At 46.9% G+C, this 20,315-nt stretch overlaps 1 protein-coding gene across 2 annotated transcripts in view; it reads left to right on the top strand.

Moving 5' to 3' along the window:
* Window positions 1-5,428: 5,428 nt before the first annotated feature.
* Window positions 5,429-20,315, top strand: part of PPP2R2B (protein phosphatase 2 regulatory subunit Bbeta) — a 54,952-nt gene continuing 40,065 nt past the window's right edge. The window contains exons 1-2 of one of the 2 annotated variants that reach the window (XM_062501941.1): window positions 5,429-5,438; window positions 5,572-5,649. In XM_062501941.1, the coding sequence (XP_062357925.1) occupies window positions 5,429-5,438; window positions 5,572-5,649 (88 nt within the window). Of the gene's footprint in view, window positions 5,439-5,571; window positions 5,650-8,125; window positions 8,205-20,315 lie in introns of those variants that run through there. The other variant, XM_062501943.1, reaches the window with a different exon arrangement.

The raw sequence follows: 20,315 nt of genomic DNA, 5'->3' as shown, positions 1-20,315 counted from the left end.
ACAGGGGACAGAGCACACAGGGGACAGCGCACACAGGGGACAGAGCACACAGGGGACAGAGCATACAGGGGACAGAGCACACAGGGGACAGATCATACAGGAGACAGCGCACACAGGGGACAGAGCACACAGGGGACAGAGCACACAGGGGACAGATCATACAGGGGAGAGATCACACAGGGGACAGAGCACACAGGGGACCATTCACGCAGGGGACAGATCATACACGGGGTCCCGCCCGAGGCCCGGTGACTCTGAGCTCGGTATGGCCGAGCACCGGGGTCAGGCTGCCTCCCCTGCCCATTCGCATTCCCCCCTGGAAGGATTCCATAGGAGAGACATCACATTTCCCACCCCATTGTCCATACTCTTTGGACACTGGCTTTTCTCATCTCATTCCTGAGTGCCAGGAACAGGCTCAGGCTCACAGGGCTCTTAAGGAAGAGCAGCGCTTGCCCCAGGGCAGATGGAAGTCCGAGCAGTTACCCAATTTTAGCCGTATTCATGTATTACTTAGAGAAGAACCAAGAAGCTGAAACACAGCTGGGGCTCCCCCAAACTAAATAAACCAATTCACATAGTCTGAAATATAGACCCATGGACTGCAGAGGAAGAAAGAGGCTGGATTCCTGCAGGGCTGGATTGAGCCGGGGGACATCCGTCCTCAACATCCAGCTCTGAGGTGAGGACATGTCCAAGGGCTCTGGGGGCAGGAGAGCTCTAGTCAGGACACCAGCTCCTGTCCTGGGAGAGGACCTGCACAGCCCTACAGAAAGGGTGGGGACCCAGCAGTTACCACAGAGAAATCGAGTAACAAAGTAGTTTAAAGTAAACCATCTGTGCTGGGTAGGATTTGGTGTTCATGCTGCAAAGAATTTTAGTGATTTATCTACAGCTCCAACATCAGGAGATGCCCAAGATTTCCTTCCCAACCCAGGACCAATTTCTACCTTTCAGAGGATCCACGTGAGGTCTTCTGCATGTCTGAAGCAGCTTTTCCTAAGTAAGCTAATATTTGCTTGATTGAGAATCCTTTCTATTTCAGAAGTGATTTACATGAAGCTTGAAAATGTTTGCCTTATGTAATTATAATTCTTTTCTAAACACTATCCTCCAGCTTTTATTTCCAACAAAAGATACAATCCAGGACAAAGTCAGTAAAATTAGCTGAATTGGTTGTAGAAATATAAAAAAAAGTAGTAGTCCAGAGCTGTTCTCTGTAGAGTGGGTCATCTGGAGAGTTCACCATCTTATATGTTAACAGGAATTAAATATTAAACTAATTACTGAATAGTCCAAAGAAACAGCAAATGACAGGATAGAAGGCAGCTCTTCTGCAACAGCTCCTGTGGAACAGCCAACTCTGTTCCCCACTGGGCAATGGGAAAACCCTGTTCTGCTTGGTGCAGCAGAGGAGTTAATTTTCCAACAGAAAGAGAGAGCCCCGTGTCCCAGAGCTGGGGCTTTGGTCTGCAATAAGAAGAGAGCACACTTAGAAAGAAAAATCGGTAAAACATTTCCCTCCGTTTTCTCAAGAAACAGAGCTTTTCTATTGTGTCAGCTCACAAACAGGAGGTGTGTCTCAAGCTAGAGAATTTATATTCACTCGTGCTAGAAAAAGAAACTCAGGGAGGTGGAGCGGGCTCTCTCAGTCACCCGTCATGTGCAGCAGCCACCGCCAGCTTTCCTGGCTTGAGAAATGGCAGCAGCGTAGTGGATCTCTGGTGCCTTCTAATGGAGAGGAGACACAGCTTATCCCTCTCCTCCAAGAGGCTCCTGCCACCAACCCATGCACTCCTCCAGCACATAAACCCCACCTCTCCCCCTGCCTGGGCATGCCAGGCAAAACCCTGGGGTCTGCAAATGTCAGAGGGAGCAAAGCCCCTAATGGCTGCCACTGAATTAAAAAATAACTTTAAAAAGTTTTTTTCACTTTTGCAGTTTTAACTATTCAGCTAACTACACTTTTGGTTCAACTATTAAACTAATTTTTATCAATGGCTTACAAAAATAGAGAAGTTTTGCTATACTTATTCTATGTATTTTCTGGAATTCTAAGTCCTTAAAGAAGTGAAATTATACTGAGCAGTCATTACTCAGCTGTAATCTTCAAGCAAATTTTAACATTATTCTATGCTTGTAATGCTTTAGATTTCAATACCCGTTGCTGACATCTCCTGTGATGAAAGTGGGCTCACCTTCACACATTGCCCACAGCTCCTACTGAATGAGAATGGTCTTGTATGCTTTGCAGGTGGCTGCCAGTCCCAAAGGGTAGGTGTTGATATATATACTTAATCGAGGTTAAAACTCACTGCAGGCTGTGCAGAGGTGTGGACCACCCAGGGCTCCCCTCCTGTAGCAGGGACTCTCCCATGATCAGGGATCAAGTGTTTTCTGGATGGACAAATCTCTCCCTGGTGCCTCATCCCATTGACAGTTTCCCTGGCCCCTGATGATGCAGCTCAGATGATGGCACCTGCACCCACTCTGAAATGTGTTGTGAGGTGGCTGCTTCTGAAAATACCTTGGACATCCTTTTCATAATGCAAACCACAAAACTCAAAACCTGCATTTTTAAACACGCCAATCCCAGCAAGATTTCTGTAGAGTCTGAGCTCCACTTCAGAGAACACACTGAGGAATATCTTTTCCTGGCTTCAGGATGTGAAGGACTAGGATTCCTCAGCTAGGGGTCACTAGAATTTAAGGCAGGACAGAATCTAAAGTGACTCCAGAGGGAAAACATGCTCTACAGAGAGACTACTGGATAAAAGCTTTTATATATTAATGTTAACATTAACTGCAGCTTCACATTCCTTCTCCAGCACTGCTTCTGGTAAGTGAATCCACTGGAAATGCCAAGTCCTTGCCCCAGTCTCTAAAACAGAGGAGGCTCTCCATATTCCCTCCTGTACCAAGGGGTTTCCCTTCACACTTCACACTTGCAGCCATCCTTTCACACTGACTTATGCTTCACACATTCCCTTCCTCCAGCTCTACTTGCACCTGGAATAAGGAGAGTCTCTTTTCTGACATGGATAGAGACAAAAGGAAATCCACCTCACTTCACTTACACGTTTTCCTTCTTTTGCTACAATGAAAGCCACCTAATATTCATTGTTCGATTTTTAAATACCCTTTCCATAATACTTACATTGCAAAAAACAACTGGGGAAAAATCATAATATGAAATCAAAGTTAAGTAAAGTTAAGTTTTAAGTAAATTTCTACTGAAAAAAATGCTTTATGCATAGCTTTGTGCACACAAATCAAGAATGAGTGTGACAGCTCTCCTCCAGCAAGCTGAGCTGTTAACAGTGACTAGTAACTCTTGTGTGTCTGTTTTCATTGCAGTGAAATGGAACGCATTAATTAACACTGGTTCATGGTCACAGTAGGTGTCAATAAGTGACTGGGATGTAAAAGTGTTCCTCCCACTCCTTTTCACCAGTATGCATCATCATGTCTCCCTCTGGGACAGGATTCCTGTGTACATCATCCTCTCCCATCAGCACCTCAAACAGATGCTCTTCCCCAGCATTTGGACTTGTCCAGCCCCAGGGCTGGATGCAGTACAGATAAAACTATCCAATATCCATGTGCAGCCTTCCCACAGGCATATTTGATTTTTAAAAGAGTTCTTCAAATTCATAGAATGAAAAGGCTTTTAGTTTGCATTCTGGCAAGACAGAGACCAAGCTTGAAGGACATACTTTCCTATACATCAATACCAGAGATGTGTTCTTCATTAGACAACTTCCATCTTTAAAGCAAGAACTGGTGCTAAGAGAAAGAAATCAAAAAATTACAGGTGAGGTCTGCATGGTCCAGAGAGAAATTTCACATATTAAGTTAGCAATAAACCTTAAAAGCCACAATAACTTTCTTTAAATCACCCATCTCCAACATATGAAAGGAGGACTCAGGTATTACAGGCTTTTTCCCAGCCTGGTGTCTGCAACAGGGCAATGTTGGTGCTCTGGAAGTCTAGGGTACCAAGGGCTGAGAAACCCTGACTACTACTGTCAGCACTTCCAGTGCAAAGCAGGAATAAACCATCCCTGGTGTCAGTGTGGGAACCACAGTGGTGAGGACAGGAACAAATCCTGTCAGAGATTGTTGGGCAAAAAATGTATTGAACAGCAATGTTTATGAGAGCAAAGATCTGAGACAGAACCCTGCAAACAGCCCAGATGTTAGACTCACTGTCACTCATTAGAGTTTCTGCCCAAGCTGCAGGAAGCACTGCAGAGCATGTGAAAATGAACATCTCCCCATTGCCTAGTTGTGGCATTTAATCCTCACCCTCCCACTTTCATACCCTTAAAGCTCCATCTTTCCCTTGTATTTGGCTTGAATAAACCAAATCTTGACTTAGTACCTATTATGTATCCAGATGATTAAATTACTTCTGATATCTACCTGTATTATTATACAAAACACTAAATAAAATCAGACAGAAATCTCACAAAGACATCTAGTTAGGCTATAGCATAGTCCATATAGCTTGGTCATATCCCCTACCGGACATTATCTCCCAACCCCATGTTTTCCTTTTCTTTTGTAGAGAATTGACAAGTCTGTGTTTCCATGGCATGACCCTGGACCCACCCCAGTATCACAGCTGCCCACCGTGAAATACCTACATCTTCTGTTACACATTTTACCTGTGTGTAAAACAGGTGAGGTGAAATGTACTGTTCTTCGTGGCTCCATTTTCCTGCTTTCTTCATGCCTGGAAATTCTTCAAGATAAAATGTGTGCTGGGATGAAAGAAAGCAAGTTGTCCTTTCAGGGAGTGGATTTTTTGTGGAACAGCGAAAACTGTGTTACAGAAAGGGAAATTCTGCTGAGCTGTCAAGAAACAAAAAGCATTGGTAGATGAAATCCTAATTTTTCTCGGAGAGTCTTAACACAGAGTATTGCTGCAGCAGTTAACAGTTAAAAGCACTACAGCTGAATAATATGCCTTTTAATAGAAATGTCTGTAGTGATCTTTTAAAGCAGCTATAAGGCACTTGTGATTGCAGGCAGATTTCGGGGAAAGTGTTATAAAGTTTTGTAAAGCTCCATGCTTGGGTTCATTACCAAACAGTTCACAACTACACTGACCACAAATGTGAAAAAAAAAAAAATAAAATCTTGTGGTAGTAGGTGTAGTTATTTTTTCCTTTCTCACTCCCTCTTTAACTGTGCTGGAAATGACTGGGAACATTAGTATTCTGAAGGAGGGAGGCTGTGACAAAGACCATGATTACAGGGCCTCCTGACTCCTGTGCTGCTGCCAGTGATGTGCAGGGGACTGACTCCGATGGCTCCGCTTCCCAAGAGCCCTGCCACGGCACGGAGAGAACAGAGGGTGATTCACAGCACGGGCACGATGCTCTCGGCTCTGCAGGGCTAGCTGCGAGCTTGGCACGGAACTATGACACCAGGTGAGCAGATATTTATCTTCATGCAGAGATTGCACCTTCTATGTGCATGTGTGTGCACGGGTGCTCATTTAAAAAGAGGACAAGCTGTGTATTAATGAGCTGTATTTTCTTTCTGAATGTGTGTTCCTGGCAGGATTTGGAAGCCTCATGCAGGACGTGCTGTGGTGCTTCAGTCAAATAAAAGGAACTATAGATACTGGGGTGACAGAATGTAAGTTTATTTTTCCTTTTGTTGCTGTGACCAAAATGACTGGTCACAATACATCTTGCCTAGCTGGTGTGCCTGGAGGTCATTTGTGTGCTGTTGGGAGCTGCTGGTGCAGAGCTGAGCTACACTCCTTGGTTTCTGCCCTCATTATGTGCTTGTTCATCTGAAAGAGATGGGCCTCAAATTAGCTATTGATTCAAGAATTCATTTGAAGGCATTATAGCTTAATCATACTAATAGCCTTTGATATAGGTTTTCTTTTGGTTTTCAGCTGTTATTTACAGAGTGTTTCGGAGAATTATGAGACAATTTCTCTCATCAAAACCTTTACTGGAATCAGTTCTGGAACTGAGATGGGTTATTAGACACACTTATTTTGTTGTGGTCACGAAATGTGATGACTTCTTTAAAAGCACACTCTTGTGAGACTAAGAGGACTGAGTAGGCCCAGCCTCTGGGAGCAGAGCTCTGACTTCCCCTGGTGGGAATGCAGCTCTGCCTGGAGCACTGTCAGCTGTCCTGCTTCAGCAGCAGTTCTGTTATGCTGCTTTTGCACAAGAGGGTTTCAGTCTGTAATCACTAGACTACAGTGGGGCATAACACTCAGAAGAATATCTAACAATTTATTAAATATCTAGAAAAAAACACTGCCATAGTGATTAAAGCCAAAATATTTTTACTGAGGTTTTTCTTTGGGGTAGTTTTTTGTTTTGTTTGTGTAGGTTTTGTGTTTGTTTGTTGTTCCTTTTTTCTTTCTTTCTAATATTTTTAAAAATAATTATTTACAAGTGTTTTGAGCTTTTACTGTAGAATCAGCAGATCACTGTAACTGGTCAGGAGTACTTGTTTGCTACTTTAGGATTAATGAAATGTTAGATTGCCTCTCTTGCTCTCTATTCTTTTCTTAATGTAACCATTTATCAGCTGAGGGCTATAATATTTTTTTTTCCACTGGAGACTTAGTGGATGAATCCAGAGGCATGATGGCAGGAAAGGACTCCCACAATTTTTCCTTGGGGTAATCTGGGCTCACAGAACAGTAAAGGCTGATGAATAATACTTAAAAGCTGTATTCATTAAAACTAGTAATGAAAAGGTGATACCATTGGTGTGTTTAACCTGAACAGGCACAAACAGCATGGTCATGACTGAGGAGGAAGCTCACACGAGTGTTCCCTGTGGGATGGACTTTGGTTCTTGTGCTGTTTTGCCTTGGTATGTGAATGCACATGTGTATAGGTACTAATGTGTGCACATACACATGAATAAAGTCATAGATGTGGTATTACAGGTGCCTCACCTTGGTCAGAAGTTTATCCATAACTTGGTACTATTATGCTACTCTTTACAGCACATTTTTGACTTCAGAACTCTCGGTAATATCCGAGCATCCTGAACTTGCACCATGTGATTTCTTTAGTGATTAGGAAGCACGCAGTTGTGTATGGTTAGGTAAGAAGAGATGTTTAGATTATTACAATGATCTTCACTGTTGAATGTAGTAGAGCCTATCTCCTTCAGCAGAATGGACTGTCATTCTGGCTTTAAATGACACTTCAAAAGTTGCCAACAATAATTTTGCATTGATTTTGTGTTAATTGTGTGCTGTTATCCACACAGAAGCTCCACAAACTGATCTACGTCAACCACCCCATTTTGTTCTTTCTTTGTTGCTTTCTTTATCTTGGAGAATGGTGTCACAGTCCGTGGTACATGTCCCAGTGAAGCCAGGGGTGTAATGGATCCTTTAACTAAAGCAACTGTGGGCATGAATGAGCTCCCTTGTGCATAGATGGGAGGCCTGAGACATCTTTCAGCTGCTCAAATACTGATTTCAGTGTTAAATGTGAAGCACGTGATGTTGCTGACTGCCACTGTCATATCACAGTGCTTTGAACTACATTTCTGTACTGCCAAAGGGAAACAGGTTTTAGAGATCTTGCCTTATTCTGATATATTGATTATTAGGAGTCTACTGTAGAAAACGGATTAGCGCGACCTAAGAGGTGAAATCTCCTCGAGGCCGGTGCGGTGCGGGGCTAGCTCGGCTCCGGGTGTGCGGCACTGTCGGGACACGCATCCGTCCCTCCGGCCCTGCTGCTCCTGGGATGCGCGCCCGCTGCGATGCTCCCGGTGCGATGCTCCCGGTGCGATGCGCCCTGAGCGGCCCGGACGGCGGCTCCAGGCGGCCGGGGGACCTTGCGGCAGAGCGGGCCGGGTTGGGGCTGCCCGGCCCGGGGCTCTGCGGTTCCCTGTGGTGCCGGTCTGGGGTGCCGGGGGTGTGTTCGCGGGCGGGACGGGCTTAGTCAGAGCTCCCGGCCGCGCTGCAGCCGATGCGGCGGGGCCGGGCCGGGCCGGGCGAGCCGGGGCGCTCCGCTCCGCTCCGGCCGCAGCGCGGGCACCGGCCCTCCCCGCCGGCCCGGGGGTGCCGCTCTCCCCCCGGTATCGGTCGGTGTCTTAGCTCGGTCCGGCGCGGAAGATGAAATGCTTCTCGCGGTACCTCCCGTATCTCTTGCGGCCGCACGGCGCGCTCCGCTCCGCCGGCTGCCACGCGCAAGGTACGCGGGGCGCGGGGGCGCGGTGATGGTGCTGCACGGCTCCGGGGGTGCGGAGTATGTAGATGTGGCTTTAAATGCAGCCGGATATTCCCGAGGAAATGGAACAATCCTGCATTGCTCTGCCCTCCTCCGGTCACCCGACCCCTCTCCCGCCGTCAGCGCGTTTCCAGGTCTTGGCGAAACAGCTCTGCAGCAATTTGGGGAAAAGGAAATGTTCTAAGCAGCGTTTCAGCTTTGCATTTCCAGGGTAGAAATGCAAAGTAGCGGGACTGTGTTTGCCGAGACTTCCGTGGGACTCTCGCAGCGGAAAACCCATTCTTGCGGATTCATCCCTGTGTGACGTGCTGTGAGAGCTGTCGGACGGGTCTACGGGGCACCCCCAGGCACCAAACAGCTCCGTGCGATTTACATTCCCGGCACTGCTGCTCCCCATGTGGATCCACAACGGTTTTCCTCATTTGCCCTAAAAATCGGTTAATGAGGAAAACCATCTCCCTGACACCCAGTTTTCTGCAGACCCATCAGTCTGTGTACACGACTGAATTGCCAACCTGACCCAAGAGGAAAATGCAGGCGAACGCTGGAGGGATGTTTGGGTGCTGAGGATGTGGAAGGGGCAAGCAAAGAGCATTTAGCAGCAGACGATGACACTGCAGGCTAAGTTATCACAGCTACTTGGGTTGCGGGAGTTCAAACCAAGTAGACAGTATAGACTTTTTTGTTTTAAAGTTTCTCTGAGATTCTAAGGAGATCAAATTATCCAAACAGATATCTGACTCTGAAGTTCTTTCTCTCAGAATTTTCCTGAATATTTCTTTTGTTTTTATGTTGACATTGTCCAAAGGTGCAGTTCCCTAAGATACCTTGAACAAGTCACTTCTGGATTATTGTATGGGAATATGTAACTCAGTAGAGAAGCACACCTATTAAACCTGTAAAACCTGCTGTTTTAAGGGAGTTCATATGATAAGACTGAGGGAAAAAAAAGTGAAAGAAAAAATGTCACACTGGTGTGGTATGCATCCTTCTCCATAGCAAACAAGAGAAAAAGAATGGAACTGAAACAGCACTTTTCTCAGACCATGATTAGATGCATATGATAAACTTGGGGTAAAATGGACCTCTGGGGAGTTTAAAGGTCCCTGTTCCACCCTTACTCATTAGCCAAACCAAAACAAGAACCCAGGTAAGAGCTGCCTCCTGCCTGAAAATGCAGTTTAATAAATAGCTTTTAAAAGCCCAGTGGGGTAAAAATTATGTATTTGGCAATGAATGTTTCTTTAAAGACCTCTGGAGAGTGGCTGGCACCGTGCCGAGCTCAGCCTGGGTGCAGCTGCTAGGCACAGGGCAGGGACTGTCTGCAGTGAGGGTGAGCATGGCCCTAACACTGGGACACAAAGTCTTTGTTCTCGACCTCCAGCACTCCCCGAGAGAGGGCACAGCCTCGGGAGCTGTCCCGAGGGCTGCCACGATGAGTGGTGCCTGCTGGCTTGGTGCCCACTGCTCCTGCCCAGTCATGAGCCCCTGGCAAACTTGGCTGGCAGAGGGAGCTTGGCTGGCCCTGAGGATTTCTCCTCCCACCAGCAGTCCAGGTCTGTCCCACAGCAGTTGAAACATAAAGACAATTTACATCTGATCTTCAAAAATTACATGAGCTTCCAAATTACACACTGAATGTCAAGAGAGCAGCACAGGTGAATTCTGATCCCTGCTGCTTGATATGTCACAGTGTCATCCTCTGTCATCTTTTGAGTAGCTCCGGTGTCTTTTCCTGTTTGGAAGTTATGATAATTTCCAGAATATTTGTATCATAGTACCCTAACTCACAAACACTCTGAAGAGTGGAGTGATGCCTCTGTTTCAGTAGCCCTGAGGTAACTCTCTGTTTTCTCAGAAGCCTTTTACAATTTTCTGGTTTTCCACACCTCTTAGTTTGTGCCTAGGCTCTGAACCAGCATTTTAGGAGTTTCCAGTGGAGGTGGCATGAAGGCCGATATGTTAAGTGGCTTATGTTAGAGCTGATACTAAAGCTTAGCTCAAAGGTGCCTTTAAGCTAGATGGTTAGCTTTGTAGGGGTCTTTAAGATAAAAGTTCAGCCAGAGGCCCCTTAAACTAAGCTCTTTACCTTGGGGGCACCTCTAGGCTAAGCTTTTGGCCTTTGAAATATTTTTGAGTGATGGATGTAAACAGTAATAATTATTTCCTCACATACTCCACACAGCAGATTCCTCCATGGGTAAGTACAGAAACTGTGGTCAGGTTTCAGTGGGATCATCAGTAGGACAGGCCAATTAACAACATGAAGGAAGGTCTGCTTGGGAACTGTTTGAATTGTAACTCAAAGCTCTTGGTCCCTGGTGCCAGCTTGGAAGTGGGATGGAGCTGTGAAGGGAGCAGCTGGCTGGGGCTGACAGGCTCTCCTGCTGCCCTGAGTCCTGTCACAGAGCAAACTCCTGTCCACATGCAGGAGAGCCCTCACACAAAAGCATTTGCCTGGAGTGAACCTAAAATAGTCAGTGTCGTGGTTTAGAGACTTTGCCTTTGTTTTTATGATGACTGTTGCACCTACCATCAGCTTGTCAGTTTTGTTCTTGCTGTGTTGACCACAGGTGGGTTTATTGTCCTGGTGAGTCATTCCAATGGTTCCAACCTGAATTAATCAAGCACTGGCAGCTGTGAGCTTCATGGAGGGAAACCCACAGATACTAAGTTTACAGCAGTCCTAATTCTACAGGATGGTGTATGAATTAGAGGAATTAGAGATTGTGAAATTATGCAAATGTGGTTTGGTGTAATTAATAGTCTGTAATTACATGAAGAGAGGTCATTAGTGTAAGGCTGATTGAGGAGAACACTGACTTAAGATTGAGCTTTCTACAATAATCACATATCCGGATTTAGATATTTTGCAGTTTCTCATTCTGAATGTGGTATGAATCCTTGCTGTTGAGTGAAGAACATCATATGGCTCTAATTTCAGGTCTTACATTTATCAGGACATGCACCACATGCGAGAGTCCAACTGCCTGGTTGGTTCATTGCCTAATAGGAAATGAGGTTAATTCTGTGTGGCCACAAAGAAATGGATTGTGGCTAGGGGGAAAACAGCTATTTCCCTATCCTGAATACAAGGCATAGTGTCAAGCTGAAGCAATGTGGAGATTATTTCTTCTCCCAGTGTGCTTAAGGCCTTGTTTCTGTGATGCCCATTTATTCTCTTTGTTCCTGTTTGCCTGAGGGAGGGAATCCCAGAGCATGGCCCTGTTGCTGTAGCAGTGCCTGGTGTGAGGCAGGTTCAGGAGAGATGCAGGTGCACTGGCGAGCTGCTTTAGTTAAAGTTGATGAACTGTGTCCTGACAGGACGCGGAAGGGAGCTCCCGTGCCACTGATGCGGCTGTGGCACCCCGGCCCGGCCCGGTTGCACTCCCGCCGGCTGCCGGGAGGGGGCCGTCCCGGTTCTGTTTGCGGTCCCGGTTCTGTTTGCGGTCCCGGTGCCGCTGTCGGTCCCGGTTCTGTTTGCGGTCCCGGTGCCGCTGTCGGTCCCGGTGCCGCTGTCGGTCCCGGTTCTGTTTGCGGTCCCGGTGCCGCTGTCGGTCCCGGTGCCGCTGTCGGTCCCGGTTCTGTTTGCGGTCCCGGTTCTGTTTGCGGTCCCGGTGCCGCTGTCGGTCCCGGTTCTGTTTGCGGTCCCGGTTCTGTTTGCGGTCCCGGTGCCGCTGTCGGTCCCGGTGCCGCTGTCGGTCCCGGTGCACAGCGGCTGCGGGGAGCACCGGCCGCTCTGGCTCCGCCCGTTCGCCTCTCCCCGCGGGGTCGTAGCGCTCCGGCTCTGACATCGCTGCGGGGATGCTTGGGGTGACCCCGACCGGCGCTGACCGCGAGACGAGCTCTCGTCTTTCGTGACACAGAATGTCGCTGAGGGATTTTTTAATCAAAAATGCTTTCAGTTGTGAATGCTCCATCCTAGCGTTGGAGGACTTTGGAAATTATTTTTCTTCTCCCCCAGTTTGTGCCGAGATGCTGCTCCCCACACCTCTCCCTCTGATCCCATTCTTGTGTGAGCATCGGCCTCCACAGGCTTCCTGGAGCTCAGACTTCCTGCGATTTTCCGTGTCGAACGGCTGCAACAAAAGCATAAGCCGAATTATAAGCACATATCTCTAGAGATGTTTCCTTTCTGTAACTGTATTTTCCTCATACAGATGGGGTCAGCTGTAGCCTCCCAGCGTTCCCTTGTTGTCTATATTTAGTTAGTGCTTAAATCAGCATAAAGGTGCCTTCTGTCATCCCTCCCACTTGGAAGGGACCTGATGGAGGTTGCAGGGAAATGCTTCAGAGTGAGAGGGAAGAGCAGCTGGTGGGGGCTGAGCTTCAGAGCAGATCTCGGGCTGCGGCTGCCTTTAAATGGAGTTATTTTAAGCACTGGTGTGGTGTGGTGTGGTGTGGTGTGGTGTGGTGTGGTGTGGTGTGGTGTGGTGTGGTGTGGTGTGGTGTGATGTGGTGTGGTCAGGATGACCTACCAATAAGAAGAAATTGGGAAATTGTCTCTGTTGTCCCTGCCACAGGTAGCTTTGTATATCGGTGGAATTCATGAAACCCTTCTCCTGCCCAGGGCCAGAGCCAAGGGTGCCCATTTTCCCCAGCATCACGAGCTGCATTTGACACAGCCACAGGCACAGCAGTGTCTCTGATCAGACCCAAAGAGATGTTTAGCTGCTGTACTGACCAGATGGAAAATAGCCAGAGACAGACTGCAGCCCCTTGAGTTTTGGGTGCCATCTCTACCAAGCCCATCCAGGAATGTCACAGGTCGCCACATGAAGGGTCAAGGGGTCACACATGGGACTCAATGGAAACCTAAAAAAACCCCCGATAGTTTGAGATTCAACCTTCTTTCTTCTCTGCAGGCAGTTTTGCAAAACAAGGTCACCAGAAAGGTCTCTGAAATTCCTTAAATATGTTGTTGTGCTGGAGCTGTGTAGGTGTACTCAATTTAGAGGAGATGCTGCTCTTACTGTGAACTTCTTGTGTTACACCAGTCACCCAACAAACTGTTTTTGATACTACACTCGAAATAATTTTCTGACATGGATTATAAAAGAAAACCAGGCTGTCAGAGGCTGATTTGGCTATATTTGGGAAATAAACACACTCTCAGCTTTGTAAAGCCATATGGTGGATTTATTCACAATCAGCAGTTCCTTTCAAATGCAAGTTCATGTCATTTAGTAATACATTTTCCAGCATACAGCTCAGCACTCTGTTTTCTCTGTTTCCTCTTGCAGCGTGTGATCTGGGAGCGGTCAGCTGGCTGCGGCCGTGGGCCACCCCTTGTCTCAGCAGTGCACATTCAGCAGTATAATTAAGCACTTACATTAGTGAGTCCTTACCAGCTCCTGTGGACTTTATCAGCAGTTTTTGTCCCTGCTCATTTCCAGTGCTGCTGGCTGCTATTTTCTTTTCTGTACAGTGTTGCACAACAGTGCAATATTTGGCTTGATCTCTTCTGGAAATAGGGCTGTAAGACCCTGCATGGAATGTGTGTCTGAGTGGCCATCAGAGCCACTCTCCGCCGCTGCTTCAGGCATTTGCTTGGCCAGGTCCAGCTCTGGGCTTGGGGGTCTCAGAGGCACCAGCTCTGGGGGAACGTGGACAGGGGGACATCCCCCTTGTGCTCTTTGGGGTGGGGGGGGTCTCATCTGAGGGAGGGGTCTCTGTGTCCAGAGCCAGTGCCAGAGGTGCTGGGCACCAGGTCCCTGGTGCTGCCCACCAGGCTCAGCGTGCAGGCAGGTGTGCCCACACCTGGCCAGGGCACACCATGGTGGCTGTGGTGGGTTAGCAGAGAGCGTGAGAGCTTGTGAGCTGTGAGCAGTGGGGTGCACTGCTGCTCCCCGTGGTGGGGCAGCCAGTGTCACCAGGATGGGGTCCAGGGGGACTTCAGGAGGACTCCCAGCCTGAAGATCTGGAGCTCTGTAGCTCGTGGGAGGAGAAAGTCAGAGTTGTTGAGAGGCATTTCACAAGATTAAGGATGGCAGTGACAATTCCTGGTGCATGAGCAGGTCCAGGCCTGAGGACAGCTGGTGCAGAACAAGAAGGATGGCTTGGCCCCATGTGGGGTGAGCGGGGGCTGCCCAGGGCTGTTGCGTGCCCCCAGGGGTGTCCTGTGCCTTCCCTGATGGCAAACTGCTCCCCTTGCTCTTCTGAGGGCTCTGTGTCCTGGTCACGAGCATGTGCACAGCTGCACAGCAAAGGCATTGCCTGCAGAATTACAGTCCCCTGCTGCTTGGGCTGCCCTGAAATCTTCTCCTCCTTTTTGTGCTGGCTTTGTAATTTCTCAAGGGTAGTTGTCCTTGAGAGGAAAGATATTGCAGGTTTGCTGTGCTTGATGTCACTTGCCATGCTGTTGAAACTTAAAAGCTGTAAATTCACAGTGCTGAATTTTCACATGTAAGTCTGTTTTTGATGAGAATGTTCTTGATGGACTGTCATGCCCATATTTTTCTGACACCCATTTTTGGAGGGCAGGAGTGAGGGAAACCTTGCTGATACATCTTGGACATTCTGTTCCTATAAATTTGGGTCTCAGGAAAATTAAGTACCTTTGTCAAAGCCCGTTGGCAAAAGATGTGTATGATGGTGGTGGATAGGTCTAAAATAAGCTCTGCAGTCAGCAGGATGAAAAGTGACTCTTTCTTGTAGGTTATGGCAGGTTGGAGTAGAAGGGCTGAGCGAGCTGAGTGTGGGAAGTGCTGGGGATGAGCCAGGGATTGTGTGGGGGAGCTGGGTGCTCAGTCCTCTCTGCCCAGGACATCCTTTTGTGGCAGGGCTGTGTGTGTTGCTGCCCAGTGGCAGAGGGAGCTGCTAATATGTGTGACCTCATGTGAAATACACTGTTCATCTCCTCTTTGTACTTGTTCTGTGTCAGCAATCAAGGTGAGACTGCTACAAGCTGGCACCCAGTAGCTGCATGTGTGGAGGTGTGAGGATGGGCTGCAGCATTCCACGTCCACAGAACACACAGATTGACAGTGTTCATGATAATGAATTGATTACTCTCCATGCATGGATATTTCTCCCTTTAAATGTTCAGAAATCACTCACAAACATAACAGGAATTTAATCAGTTTTGTTTATTCATTTGGATTAAAGTAGCTGTATTCCCATGTTTATGAAGGCAATTGGATTTAATGTTCCTTTGCATATTGTTCCACTCTCATCTTTCAGGGGAGTAGTTCTCTGTTTTAGGAAGTAATTTTTTTTAAAGGACAATAAAATCTTAATGATCATATCATCACATTTCAATGTAGACTTCCATGCCTAATGTCACACCGACCTCATTGCTGACGTTGTTGTTATATGTAATTCAGGAAAAAGCCTTGGGAAAGGTGTGTGTGTGTGTGTGTGTGTGTGTGTGTGTGTGTGTTCCTGTGTGCTGGAGCCCATGTGCTGCTGCTTGATTCATGGCTGGGTCGGGGCTATTAGGTTTCCTTCCCCCAGGCATTTTATAATCTGTTTAACATAACACAGTCGTTTGTCTTGTTTGCTGACTGCTTAACAGATGGATATGTGATTTTCATAATTACTATATGAACGGTAATAAGACAAGATATCTTTTATTAATTAACAGTTTTCCAGGTTTATTTTTCCAAATGACATGAGGCAGATTATGTGTAAATATTAGTGACATGCAAATATTTGTTTTACAGCATTGGCATTCTGAGAAGTCAGGCAAACTTTTAAGGCTCCCCATGGTGTCTCTTGTTTTCCCTTCTCCCCTCCCCTAAGCTGTAGTCCGTGAAGATTCTTTGGTAGCACAGTTGGGTTTATGTTTTGTTAAAGGCTGGTCTCCCCTTAGTGTAAGGATGCCTAGACCTGGCTGATGTCCTAGGCCATCCTCTATCCTGCCAGTGCAGCATCCTTCCTTCCAGCCCATTCCTATCCTCATGTGATGCTGTCACCCCACCTTTCCTGCTGGAGATCTCCAAAGGTGGGACTCGGTGTGAACAAGTAGGAAGGCTGTACACCACGCAGAGGAGAAAGTGGCTGTTCCTGGGAGCTCTCCCTGCTCCGTGGCTGAAGACGAACCTGGAGGAATGAGGTCAGCTCTCCTGGGAAGAGGTGACAGGGTCCCCAAAGTCACACTTTCTGACAGCTGTGGAACTTCACCTAATCCCCGTGCAGGTCAGAAGTGCTGCTCTGCCAGACACAGTTTCCTTTCCTTTGGAGAGTTAACTCTGACAGATTAGCCTTTGTACTTTCCATTTTGTAAGGCTGGCCAGGCTACGTCTGTGTGTGTTTCACTCTGCTGCTGCTGGGTGACATCTGAGGACAAGCAGAATGATTTTTATATGGTGGTAGTAATCCCAGCCTCAAGTTCCAAATGCTCTGAAACTTACTGTGTTTGCGTTGCAAGACATGGGCAGCCCTATTTTAATTTATAGCATGATTTCATTACTTTTTGATGTGGGACATATTCAAGTAACTGAAGACTGTGAAGTAATTGCAGTTTAGGAAATGCAATTTGCGGTGACCTGGATGTGTTGGTATTTCATTGATGAACATTCTTTCAAATAAAATCCACCTTTGAGGCCATATGAACTTTTGCCTGTTAATTGCTAATTTAGAAGAATAAATGCTGAACAGCCATTCTTGCAGATGTCCCATGATATGAGTGTCCAATGTAAATACATTACATGACAAAGTTTGCTTTTTCAGTACTCAGACTGATCCCTGTTTCTCTTTTGTTCATTCTTCTGATCATCCATTGACAGATCAGCAGTTTTCAAATTGTTGCTTATTTAATATTTTTAAAGGCAGGTGCCAGCTGCCCTGCCCAGCCCTGATGCCCATGTGGAGTGCCTGGCTGCGGGGTGTGGGTGGCTGGTGGAACAGGGCTCGGGTGTGCAGCCAGCTGGCCACAAGCAGTTGTGTCTGTTCCACTCCAATGCACGTGTGAGTTCACATATTCCCACCCATAGGGTGACCTAACCTAATAAAAACATTTTGAGAGCTTTATTTCCACATGAAATAGTTGAATTGATAGTGATTTTATTCCCCAACTGAAAATAAATCAACAGGAAAACCCAAGAAACAGAATACTGCCTTTCTTTTTGCATTCTGTGCTGACTAGATTTAGTAATTCAGCCTGAGACTTCCTCTAGTGGCTCCCTCATGAGCAATGTTCCAGTGCCCTCTTGTATCCTCTTTATCCCCATATCCCATTTTGCTGCAGCAGCCTGTGAGCCCCTGTGGGCAGTGAGCTCTGGGTGTGTGACTGGTGCCTGTGCCAGGGCTGTGCTCTGTGTCCAGGGCTCCAGGGACCTGCACTCCTGCCCTGCGATGTGTTTCACTCCAGATACTCACCCAGTGCCAGTTTTGGCCTTCCACTGTCGCCTGCGACAGGAAAAACCCCAACCCAGAGGAGCAGACCAAAACCCCACCATGGACAGGCCTTGACTGCCGCATGGCTCAGAGTAGCTGTTTCCAATTCAAAACTTATTCCTTAGACTGTGCTACACCGGTTCAGATGCTCCAGTGCTGAAGCATGTGGCCTTAATCTTCAGAAGTGGCAAATCCTATTTATTGTGTAAGTATTTAAGCTAATTATATCTCTGATGTGAGGAACATGTGACAAACTGTTCACACTGTATCCTTTAAAAGACTTTGATGTCTCAGACCCCCATGAAATATTTTGTGCCTCGTTCCACTCTTGGGGTATTGTATGTGCTCTGAAGTGTATAACTTAGTAATAATATAGAGGTAATAAGTATGTTATGGCTGGATCATCTGTAGAATAGAATAAGAAAAACTCATAGCAAGTTTTTCCTGGAAGCACCATGTTTATGTTGCTATTGCACAGGTGTATTTTATTGTTGCTGTGTGGCTGTTGCATTATAGGAGGAATCTGAAGAACAGGAAGATAGATGTCTGGGCTTTTCTAAAGCCTGGCATAAAATGCTTAGTAGGGAAAGACTGAATCTGAGGGAAGGGCTGCTAAAATGCAGCAGAAGCAGGTTAGTCTAATGGAAGGCAGGAGGGAAAGCCCTTGGGGAGCAGCTGTTCCTGGAGCCAGGCTGGGTGTGTGGCAGTGCTTGTTAATCACCTACAGCATGTACAGCACCTGTAACGCCACGGCAGGGGTCAAGGCCAAGTAGATCAATTTATCATTTGACCTTTAAGAGGCAGAAGTCTTCACCCATTTTGCATTCAATGAACTGATTCTTCCCTTTCCAGTTTCGAGGTCCTGAATCTTGTTCTCCATCATGTGGGAAGAAGAGGGCTGCAGCTTATCCTCCGCATGTAACCTGGCTTCCCGATTTTCTTGATCTTGGTTTAATATGGTAAATTTCTGGCCTTCCTCAAGTCAAGCTAATTAAGGCTTGTATAACTGGCACTTCATCACAGTTGTGGGTTATGGCTTCCCCAGCTTGCTTACAGTGGCTTATAGGAGAAAACGGGAAAACCAAATTGACTTAGCGCAGTGAAATCACAGTCAGCTCCTGCTGCGCTGCAGGAGCACAAAGGTAGGGCTGCAGAGCACAGCAGAGGGTGCACAGGGGCTCAGTGAGGATGTTAACATCTGGTAGTGGTTGTAGGCATTCCCTGGGGACCACACAGCCCAGCACACTGGCTGCAGGGGATGGTCCTGCATGAGGTGCTGACCTTGAGGGGGTTCCTCTAGAGAGGGTTCACCCTCTGTGCATGTCCCTTCGTGGCTGGATGGGAATGGTCTTTGCTGGCTGGTGGAGCTGGTAGCCCTCCTGAGCCTGGCCAGCTTTCTAGGCTGGAAGACAGGAGCATGAGTGTCTCTGGGTGCTCAGCTGGCACAGTATTTATAAACTGGCTGTGAAGGACTCAGCTGTCTGTGGTCTTCTGGAGACCAGGATCCGTGACCTGGTGTCTGTGTCTCTGGCCATCCCAGGGAACTCGTGCCTGTGACATTGGATGTGTTCAGCACTGGGGATGGTGAGAAGCTCTGGGTTCCTGCAGGGTGTGCAGCATGGGGGACTCTGCCATGAGACAGCCTTTTCCCTTTGGAGTTGTGCTTTAAATATGGGCCAGCCAGCCACCAGCCCAGGTGGCTGACACCAATTATATGTGGAGAATAGGAGTATAATTACCCCATTTTTGCAGTATAATTAGCTCTTCAGATTAATGAAGCTTAAGTGCTGTCTTTACTGGAATCTGTGAGTTGAAGGACTTGGAGCACTGGACATGATAGGAGAAATTGTACAAGGGCTTTAAGTGCTCTCCTTCTCAGAACACTATTTGTGTGCCATGACCTTCACCCAGATCAAAGACAAGGTGCTGGCTCTGATATGGAATGTTGAGGGGTGTCATGAATGCCCTGGCTTCCCTTCCTCAGCAGAAATGGGCTTTCAGTTAAAGCATCTCAGACGTGGACAGTGCAGGTGCCCCACTGAGGGCACTGAGCTAACCATCAATTAACCAACAGAAATAGTTCTTACAAGTTTAAAAGAAATTTTGTTATCTATATTTAGTGGTTAGAAGATAAGGGTAATTGTTCTAACCCAAAACAGTAATTAGGAAAATAGATTTAGTGCTCATGGATGGGAGGGTAAAATAAAGGCTGTGTGTGAAGAAAGTTCTGTACTGAGCATAAAATTGGAAGTTTGATCCAATTATTCTTCACACACTGTTTAGATCCCACAGAAAGCTGAGCATGGAACTCTTCAGCCTCTCTAATTGAAGCAAAAATCACTGGAATGGAAAGTGTCCTGGCCCTTCAGGAGATGTCGAAGTACAGAACATGGTGGACGCCTGGGGGTTTGGAAAACTGTGACAGCTACAAGCTGACCTTTGGCGAATTTAATCTGCAAATGGATTCCTGCTTAGGACAGCTAATGCTTTTAGTTATTGTAAAGGCTTGTTCCTGGATTTTAAAAAGCTGAGAATAAATGGATTTCATGATGCAGCTCCTATGCATGTTGCATAATAAACAGGTGGCTTCTGGAACTGTTTAAGTGATACAGTGTATTGAAAAACTGCAGAATTTATAAGTATAATTCATGCACAATAGGGGAATGATTTTTGCTACTTAGTAAAGGAGCAGGGATTTGGCACTTGTTAAAATGAAAATACACTGAAGGTGGTATC

This window comes from Cinclus cinclus, chromosome 14 (assembly GCF_963662255.1).
Source record: "Cinclus cinclus chromosome 14, bCinCin1.1, whole genome shotgun sequence".
NCBI lineage: Eukaryota > Metazoa > Chordata > Aves > Passeriformes > Cinclidae > Cinclus > Cinclus cinclus.
The sequence above is the reverse complement of the archived record's forward strand: the minus strand, read 5'-3'. Positions and strand labels throughout refer to the sequence as shown.